General features: G+C 38.4%; 1 protein-coding gene across 1 annotated transcript; it reads right to left on the bottom strand.

Moving 5' to 3' along the window:
- Positions 1–2,262: 2,262 nt before the first annotated feature.
- On the bottom strand, positions 2,263–3,108 carry LOC101284276 (heterogeneous nuclear ribonucleoprotein D-like). Its single transcript, XM_033405544.1, has one exon. The coding sequence runs from the start codon at positions 3,106–3,108 to the stop codon at positions 2,263–2,265; it is 846 nt and encodes a 281-aa protein (XP_033261435.1).
- Positions 3,109–10,708: the final 7,600 nt, after the last annotated feature.

Below are 10,708 nucleotides of genomic sequence, written 5' to 3'. Positions count from 1 at the left end.
CAGTTGATTGATCTCCTGGTATTTTCAAACTGCAGTTTGATATAATATACTGTAGTACCAAAGGGCAATAAGCATCAAAATCTCCATTGCAAGCCTATTCTGGAGTGTGTGTGTGTGTGTGTGTGTGTGTGTGTGTGTGTGTATAACACCTGATTTCTGTACAGTTATTTCAACTTTTCAAAACAGTTTCACATCTATTATTCCATTTAATCTCCATATTTTTAACAAAGTGTATTTATATATTTAAAATTCCTCCACCATTAAAGGAATACAACTTGCTCAGATATTTAAATAATAAACATTTCCTACTAAAAATGAAAATAATTACCTCATGTTTTATGTTGCCTCCTTCTGTTTCTTTCTCTTATTCATAATACTGTATCTGCTTCTCAGTTTTGCTCCTCTGTCATTATTCAATATTTGTTTTTAAGTTCCTACTCTGTGCAAGAGCTGTAGTTTGCTATCAAGCTATCTAGCTTGCTAGATGCTAAGGAGAATACAGAAAAGAGTGCAATATATTTAGCCTCAGGATATTTGTATTCTAGTAAGGAGAGTAAATACATATGATTCTTTCTAAGTAAAATTGACTTCCTCCTCACATTTTTTTTTGCGGTACGCGGGCCTCTCACTGTTGTGGCCTCTCCCGTTGTGGAGCACAGGCTCCGGACACGCAGGCTCAGCGGCCATGGCTCACGGGCCCAGCTGCTCCGCGGCATGTGGGATCTTCCCGGACCGGGACACGAACCCGTGTCCCCTGCATTGGCAGGCAGACTCTCAACCACTGTGCCACCAGGGAAGTCCCCTCCTCACATTTTAAATTTAGTCCCACCAGAATCTTGGTTTCATGTCTGTCTTTCCTTCTCGACAGTGAGTTACCTGAAGGCAGAGATTGAGTCTCATTGATATTCGAATCCTAGCATGGAGCTCAGTGTCCGGCATGTATATTTGCTGCTTCATGTAACTCCCTGTTTTAAATCCTTTAATTTCTCCTTATTGACTTAAAGATAGAATTCAACCTCTTAGCATGTAATGTAGGCCCTTTGTAATTTAGGTTTGCACTATCCTATATGATAGCCACTAGCCACATGTATTGAGCACTTGAAATGTAGCTAGTCTGAACTGAGATGTGGTGTAAAAGTAAAATACACACTAGATTTCAATGTCTTAGTACCAAAGCAATGATGTAAAAAGTCTCATGAATAGTTATCTTGATATCTTGAAATGATATTTTGTTTATATTAAATAAAGTTTATTATTAAAATGAATTTCATCTTTTTTTGCTTTTAAAAAATGTGATTAGAAAATTTTAAATTACATATGTGGCTTGCATGAGATTCTGGCAGACATGCTCAAGCCCCCTGCCCACCTCCTGTTCCTTATTTTCCATATGCACTTTGTTTCCGCCCTTAAAAACTTTCTTTGCTCTCTTCCAAAAGTGTGTGCTCAATTCCTGCTTCAATTCTTTTGCATGTCTGCTTGGTATTCTCTCTCTTCTTAGCACAGTCCATTGGCAAAGGCCTATCTACTGCACTCCACCTTGGACCACTCCCTCTCAAGACCTGTTTTAGATGCCCTGTGTCTGTAATACCACATCATCCTTCACAAAGCCTTATTTAGGACTTACCACACTATATTGTGTTTCCTGGTTTACTTCTGCCTCTTTTAACACTGGGGCTGATTCTCTCAATCTCCTGCTTTGAATATACTTTCTGTCTTAGAATAACTCTTAATGTTTGCTGAATGAAAGAAGGACCTGGTTGAATAGCAAATCTAAAGGGAAACTTTAAGGTCTGAATGTGGATGATAGTTCTAACCCAAAACCACCACCCTAGACCAAACAACAAACAAAAAAAAGGACCCCAAATTCCCCCACTCCTCTCACCGAAAAAAACAAAACAAAATACCAACACAGAACAGAAGCCACTATAGAGCTGCATATAAAGCTAGTAAACATTTATTTTTTGAGAAAACATTAACTTTCATAAAATAAAAGTCTCAAATCCTTGTGTTATCTTCTTGTTGCTCCAATGTCAAAAGGTTATGGAAAATAAAAACTGGTTCTTATAAACAGCTGTAAACAGTTTCAAAAGTTAGTGACAACGTCCTACTAAACAGTCATTCAGTCATTTCTTATTTCAGTAACATAACTTTTTCTTTCGAGGATAGAGTGGCTCTGCAGTGGCTTCATTCTTCGCCTTCAGAAAAGCTGGTAAATCCTTGGTAAGCAGTACCAAAGGGAGCCTCTTCGTTTACTTGCACATTTTAATTAGTAAATGCAGTTACACACCCATGGATCCCATAGTTATGGCCAAGCAAATAATCTCCACCATAGGTATTAAAAATTGGCTGATTATTGTAGGCATTAGGGAAATTGCCATACATTTGATCAGAAAAATTAAACCCTTCATTACTGGTTGAGAAGGGAACAGGCACAAAAACAGTAGAAAGGCTTCTGCCACCGCCGCCTCCAACTGCCCCGCAAACATTTGGGTCTGCGCCAAAAGCATTTGGGTTTGCTCCGTAAGGACTTGGGTTTGCCTGGGAGCTTCTTCCTCCCCAGTAGTTGCCTAGCCTGGCAAATGGAACATCTCTTCCTCCTCTGCTTTGTGACTTGAAATATTCTTTCGGGAGTGCAATTTTTGTTTCACACCACCCAGAGTCAGTCAGATGGTACCTGGCTTCTAACAGCCTTCTCACTGGTTTTTCATCAGTATATGTGATAAAACAGAAAGCTCGTCTTTTGTTTGTTCCTTTATACACTGGAAGCTCAATATTCTCAATCACACCAAATGCGCCAAAATACTCTCTGATTTTTACTTCAGACATATGAGGATTCAACCCTCCGACAAAAACTTTTCTTGGCAGAGATATAAATTCTATGGCTTTAGCCCTTTTAAGATCGATTGTTTTGCCATCCAGTTTGTGCTCTTTGACTTGGAGGACCTTTTCAACGGTGCCATGATCTTTAAAAAGCACAAATCCAAACCCCCTGGGAACACCACTGACTGGATGGGTTTTAATAGTAAAGTCCATTATCTCGCCAAACTGGGCCAAGTATTCAAGAAGAGCTTGCTTACTGGTATCGCGGGGTATTCCGCCGATGAACATTTTTCTGGCGTCATAGAGATTCTTGGTGACTTTGATTAGGACTCCCTCAGGGAGCTCGTGTCTGTTGTCCATTTTGCTTATCTCAAAGCTGTTGGCGTCCACCGAAGAGAGGCTGGCGGCGGCGCGGTGTAGTCGGCGGTAAACTGGCTGGCTCCGGCTCAACTGCCAAGAGAGGGGGAATATGGGAATTGGCCGGCGAGGTGACGCAAGAAGTACGTGGTGACGTAGGACCACGAGAGCGAGCGGTTTGCGTTTTGAAATGGGCCGTAAAGACAGTGCCTGCCGGAAAACGAGCCGTGTTTGCCCCGCAGAAGTCGGCTTACTTCCGGGGTCTGATGTTTCTACCCTTAAGACAAAAATAATAGCCCAACAAAATGAAAGTTTGTCACCAACCGCAGCCACTCCTTATCTTGTTCACTTTGGATCGCGTCTCCTTTAAGTTTTGTTGCAACTCGTTAGTTCTTTCAAGATGGAGCCTTTTGTTCATTGCTGTCCTTTTCCGTCCTTTTCGTATCCGTGTCAGTATTTGGGGGCAGGGATGGGAAAGGAGTCGAGGCTGGTAGACCGGAAAGCAGACTATCGGGAAAGCACAATGCCTGTTGGTTACGCTGAAGGGACCTAAAAATCACATTAAAAAAAAAGTCACAGCTTCGTAGAGATGTAATTTACATACCATCCAATTCGCCCTTCTAACGTTTTTAGTATATTTACGGAGTTGTGCGATCATTACCACTATCTAATTTTAGAAACTATACCCTGAAAAGAAATTCTGTACCCCATTAGTCACTCCTCATTTTCCCCTCAACCCTCCCAAATCATACAATCTGTGGCCCTTTAGGTCTGGTTTCTTTCACTTAGCCCAGTGTTTTCAAGGGTCATCCATGTTGTGGCATGTTTCAGTATTTCATTTTTTTTTTAAGGCTGAATAATATTCCATTGTATGGATATACATTTTGTTTATGTGTTTCTCTAGAATAATATTTGAAAGCATTGATATTGTTATATTATTCCATATCTGCATCATAGTTAAAATAAGTATAAGGGGGTTTTCTGTCAGTCATTTGCATTTCTGGCATGGTCAGTCAGTATAGATAGGATTTGTCACAATTATCTAGATTATTGAGGTGGTATTTAATATTAGCTTAACCCTTCCTTCCATTTGAAGACAAAAACTCAAATTTTTGAACGCCTTAGTTTGGCTACTTTCTTCCTTGGTCATTGCCTTATCCAACATAATCCAGTAATTTGTGTTTGTCTTCTTCCTTCAAATATTAGATTTTTTGAGGGGAGGGTTTTTTAATTCTTCCACAGCATCACCCCACAGATTCTGTCTCTACATACTTGGACTCAGTGAATTTCTGCAATTACTCATTTAAAAAAAATATCCTATTGTTAATAATAATACCTGCTTATTTCTCTCTGCAAATATGTGTACTTGCTATCATTTGGAGATAAGAGAAAGGGAACTGTAATTTAAAAACTCCCTCTATGAAATTAAACCATAGGGAAAATGAATTTCACAGCAAAGGTAAAGTTAAAAACTCTAGGGAAAAAAAGCCCTGGCTCACATTTTAATTATAAACTATTTGAGGCCCCATCTGCTCCCACCTCTCTGATGTTATTCCACATACCTGTGCCTTTGTTCATTCTGAACATTCTTCCTCAAATGCCTTTGTTTTCTCCTCTGCCAACCACCCCATCCTCATTCTGTCTGCCTAACCTTTATAGCTTCCTCTAAGAGCCTCCCCTCTGTGAACCTATTATACCCTTTTTATACATTTTTATCAAGATGTATATATATGTGTCTGTCAGTTAGCTTCTCATGGACAGACACGGTGCCATACTTAACCTAAAGGTTTCAACACAAAGCATAATACATGTAATACCTGGCACATTTTTTTTTAAAGGAACTCACTAAATGCTTGTTGAAATAAACTAAGCATTGGAGTTCTGTGGGCCACATTTTTGAAAATCCTTGGTCTAACTGGCCTCTGAGAGGATGAACCTGTTGCAGATAACTTCCTGAATGCTGATCTGCCACAGTTTTGGAGATCTGACCTATCTTCTTATGGAAGAGGCTGCAATATTGAAATTTTCTTATTTTGGGATCATCTGTAAACCAACTGAGAAAACCACAAAGAAGCCAGAGCTCCCTTTAGCTCCTGCTTTCCCTAGAATGAGACTCTTAGAGGCATTATACCCTCTGTATTTCTAAACTAATGAGGCACCTTGATGACTAGTTATTTACCTGTGGCTCTTTTTCTAATTAAGCCATGGCTGATGTCATAGTTTTGACCCCTGTGAGGGCTGGTTAGCTTTATTCAATTACATGGCTACAGGCTGCACTCATGGCCCTAGTCCTTGCCCTTGCAAACACATGTTCCAAGGGGCTGCTGGGTCAGAGCACATCAATGAATCAGTGAAAAGACAGTCCTCACTTCTGGATACACAATTCAAAGCCTTTAACCTACTGATCTTGGGTCAGTAGTGTCATACTGGTACATGAAAGACAACACATGATTACTGTAATTACTTCTGAGGCAGTAAAATGGAACATTTTTAAAAAGATTGTGTCTACTCCTTGTCCCCTAATGAAAATAATTACGCTCACTGAGGTACTGTCCTCTCACACACATGCTCCGTGATCTTTAGCTGTCTAAAATGTTTTAAAATGACTCCTTTCCACTGTAATGTCTAAAGAAATTAAAATCTGTACTGTTTAGCTTTAGTTTTTCATGGCGACGGTGCCACACAACATAACATATTTTAGGTATTGAAATACTGTCATCAGATTCCTAATGTTAACTCTCCTTATGAGCAGTACAGTAACAATAATTCTGACTAGCAATTTATTCTTATTCCACATTAAATCAAAATACACATATATTGGAGAATTGAAGGAACTGGAGATTTCTTTAAGAAATGAATAAATGAATGAATGAATGTTAGGCACCCAGACAGTTATCAAAGGTATTTTACAAAAGTGGACTGCTTGTAAAAGAAAAAACCCATAACACAAAGATCAAGTGACAAAGAAGCTAGGGATATAAAGTCAGGAATTGCTGCTTTTGGGGGTAGGGGGACCAAGAGCTATAATACATGCAGGCTGTCATATTTTTTGTATTTTAGGGAACATGGGATACCTGACCTGGGTTTGTTTTACTGTGATCTAGACCATGCCTGCTGTATTTATAGCTCTTAATTTGATTGTCCCTTGGATGTTAGTATCTTATTTATAATTGTTGGAGAATGGGGGAGAAGATGAAGGATGACATATGCCTTTAGAATTAATCTGCCTCTCTTATCATGGGACTCAACGTTGGCAGAAGGATGCTGTGGGACCCATAAATCAGGAAGGTAACCTGGATGTATCCTGATTTGATATGCTGGCATAGACCTGTCTCTGTGATAATATATTCTTTAATGCTCTGTTGAACCTGTTCTCTTTAGTGAAATGAAAATGCATGTGTTTGACATACTTGGTCTAGTTAGTTGTTTGATAAAGTGAGATTTCCCTTACTCTTTTTCCTCTTCATTTTCCACAGAAACTGCCAGTGTCCATTACTTAAATTGAGAGCGCTAGCAGATAGTTTGAAAAATGATCATTTAGGAAATACTGTTCTCTGCTAAATTTGAGTGTATCCAAATAGTGATCTAGCTGAATGTAGTCCACTGGACATAGACTAAAAATTAATTTGACATCAAAAGTTTTTAACAGGGCTTCCCTGGTGGCGCAGTGGTTGAGAGTCTGCCTGCTGATGCAGGGTACACAGGTTTGGGCCCCGGTCCAGGAAGATCCCACATGCCGCGGAGTGGCTAGGCCCGTGAGCCATGGCCGCTGAGCCTGCGAGTCCGGAACCTGTGCTCCGCAACGGGAGAGGCCACAACAGTGAGAGGCCCGCGTACTGCAAAAAAAAAAAAAAAAAAAAAAGTTTTTAACAGCTGAGTCCAGCTGCTGGACTTTTGCCTAGATGACAGTCATTTAAAAAGTACTTTTTTGCCATCTGCAAAGGAGGCAAATGTGCCGGGTTGTAGGAAGACCACATAAATGTGTCAGTTTCAAGAACTGCTTGACAAGACACGTGTAGGTATTAAAACATCCATTTCTCTTGAGAATACCACTTAACATAGGCAGTTCAATTATGCTAATCTCAGACTAAATATTTACAGGTTTTTTTTAAAAGAGGGAGGATTGGTAGAGAGGAAGACTCATTCTCCATCACTATGCAATATATAGTAAAGGGAAGTCTACTGAGATGCACTCTGTGTCTCCCAGTCTTCCTTAGAAGAATTATGAAAGCCTCAAAGACTTCCTAGTTGTGTGTTTGGGTAGGATCTACCACGGAAGGAATGGGAGTCCATTCCCCAAGCACCTATGCATAACCTGGAGAATATTGGAATAACAGTACATGACCTTGCAATTCTCTTTTTCCCTCTTCACCTTCTAATTAGCCAGTGTCATCTCAAAGAATGGGGGTGCCCTACGGATGTACAGATAAAAAGACAGATTCCAAAACTGGCTTTTTTTTTTGATGTAGGTGAGAGTTGCCCACAACTGTTGAGTTCAATTAAAATCCATAAAGTTTGTAGCCTGTTTCGATATTTTGCCTCATCTAATTATTTATTTTTGTGGCTTTAACTTTTTGGTAGAGGGAAAAAGCTCTACCTGCCAACTCACTTTTTTTCTTAATAAAAGTCATTGGTGGAGGGGCTTTGCTTGGACTTTTTAAATTAATGGAATCTGTATTGCTTATATATGAATTTGTAAAAGTCATAAAGGTAACCATACTTGCATATGAATCATGGAAATGTAGAGTTTAGATATTCTTGTTGTGCAAACATAGATATAAATAAATATATGAAATCAACTTATACACTATAAGATGTACATATAATGCTCTTTGAAGACTTATAAAGAAAGTCTGATTACTTGATTCATATACAGTCGTCCCTGAGTATCCTCGGGGGATTAATTCCAGGACCCCCTTCTGATACCAAAATCCATGGATGCTCAAGTCCCTTATCCACCTGTATACTTTAAATCATTTTTAGATTACTTATAATACTTAACACAGTGTAAATGCTATGTAAATAGTTGCTAGCACACGGAAAATTCAATTTTTGCTTTTTGGAACTTTCTGGAATTGTTTTCCAAATATTTTCAATCTGAGTTTGGTTGAATCTGCAGATACAGAGAACCAGCTATACTATTTAATGTGAATTTCTTTCTAGTTATTTTTGTTGGGTCAAGTAATCATCTATATTTAAATATTCATGGACTCTGGTCTTTAGTCTAAGAAATGAAAATACTGAGAAGAGGTTTTATTTCTGTCGTGCCTTTTTTTTTTGGCTCATAAATAATTTTTTCACATATCTCCTCTGGGGAAAAATACACTGACCAATAATTTCCAGTCGTGATTATTTTTTAATTCCTGATTTTGTGAAGAAGAACATGCTTAAAAATCAAAATACACAATCCTTGTGTTTCATGTCTCATGTCTAACCCCCTACCAGTTACAACCCACACATTCTAAGCTGATCACAGAAAGAACAGTTGTGGAGTCAGAATCACAGAAGTCTGTGCCAAGTGCATAGGACATGCAGAAAGGATTCAAGAATACAATCAATACCAACTGAGGTAGTATTGAGAATAGTCTGACAGAGATGGACAAAGGAAGTCTAATGCCGCTCCAGTGAAACCTTTGAGTCAGGTCCTTAGACAAGAGAGGTTTTAGGTACATCTAGAACTAGAGGAATCAGAGATAAGAAAACAAATAGAAACTTACAAGGATATCTTTTGGACTAAAACAAAAAGATGAAGATGAACACTGTGTTAGAAAGAAATGGAATATGGTGAATCAGTAGTCAGTTATAAACTAATTTTAGGCTTCTCACTGTTTCCTTTGGCATTGATTTGCTTCTGTATGGAAGTATTATCTGCATTAAGAGACAGTGGCTGAAGAATCCAAATACCAAGTATTTATGCCCATCCAATTGTTTTTTCTTTGTTCATGCAAATGGCAGGCTTTAGAATTCTGAACTGTATAGTCCCCAGTACTTTTGTGTATGTGGGGAGCAATAATCCTTACCTGGCAGTTCATTTTTTTCTATCTGCCAATATCGAGTTTAGTTTTTCGCCAATGTAGACTCTCTGCCTGCAAACAACTACACAGGTTTGTCTTATCTTGTTTTTTCAATCTCTGGTAATCAGGGCTTCATTTTTTCCCCTGACAATTTAATATCCAAATTATCTGTGCCTTCTCTTTGTAGATGTTGTTTCCTAATAGATTGTCTATTCCAGCCTTAATAACCATTCCTAGGCTCGTCAGAGACCGAGCTTAAGGAAGAGTGTAGCACTTGTATAAATTCAATGTTTTCAAGCATTCAGCCAACATGTAATGAGCATCAGACAGAGAAGGGGGAATAATGGTATCTCAGGCAGAGAAAACAGTATGCACAAAAACTTAGATTTGTTCTTAGAGCAGTAGTGGGGTAGCTGGGGTGCCTTTCATATGAAAACATATGATAGGAGATGAGGTTGGAAATATGGGCCTTTTTGAGTATGTAATAAACATTTTTGAACCTTCATGTGTCAGGCACTGTACTAGGATTTTTGGATACAAGGATGAATAGAGAATTTTATGAACTAACAGTAGGATGGTGATAGGCTTATAAACTCAAGCTTCATTATAATGTAAATACAGTCATAGAGGTAAACACAGGTTGTTCAGGGAGTGGAGGAGGGGAGTACCAATCATAGCCTGGACGCAGGAAGGGGTAAGATGTCATGAAGAAAGAGAACAGAATGAGAAGCCAAGGGAGGCCAGCACTAAACCCCGAGATGCTCCAGCATTTAAGGGACCAGGGAGATTTTCACAGTGTATGGAGTTTATGGCAATTTAAAGTTGAAACCTATTTGGTCTTTAGAATGCTTTAGAAAAGTGCTTCCTCTTGAAGATTCAGAAAATGATTAAACTACAGTCACCATATTTAGTTGATTTCCCCTATAGAGAGTGATATATTTACATAATAACCTTTGTGTATCTTTGTGACCACACATGAATGAGCCAAAAATATATGGTTTTTGGCTTGAATTAACAGTCATTTATTTAAATATAGGACACCAAAAGCAGGAGTAATAAAAGAAACATTTGTTTTATCAGACTTCATCAAAATTAAAACTTTTGCATTTCAAAAGACACCATTGACAAAATGAAAAGGAAGGCCACAAACTGAGAGAAAATATTTTCAAATCATATAACATCCAATAGTGAACTTGCATTCAGAATATATGAGGGGTATTTACAGTTCAATTATAAGAAAACAAATAATGCAATTAAAAAATGAGGGAAAGATATGAATAGAAATTTCACCAAAAAAGATATTGAAATGGTCAATAAGCACATGAAAAGATGCATGACATAATTAATCATGAGAGCAATGCAAATTAAAGCCACAATAAGATACTACTTCAAACCCACTTGAGTAACTATAATAAACATACATAAATAATCATAAGTGTTGGTGAGGATGTGGAGAAATGAGAATTTTCATATATTAATAGTGAGAATGTAAAATGGCAAGCTGCTTTAGAAAACAG

This window comes from Orcinus orca, chromosome X, assembly GCF_937001465.1.
Source record: "Orcinus orca chromosome X, mOrcOrc1.1, whole genome shotgun sequence".
NCBI lineage: Eukaryota > Metazoa > Chordata > Mammalia > Artiodactyla > Delphinidae > Orcinus > Orcinus orca.
This window is presented reverse-complemented; position numbering and strand designations above follow the sequence as displayed.

Excerpts from the sequence above, each read along its gene's own strand:
- LOC101284276 (XM_033405544.1), bottom strand. The coding sequence starts at position 3,108 with ATGTTCATCGGCGGAATACCCCGCGATACCAGTAAGCAAGCTCTTCTT.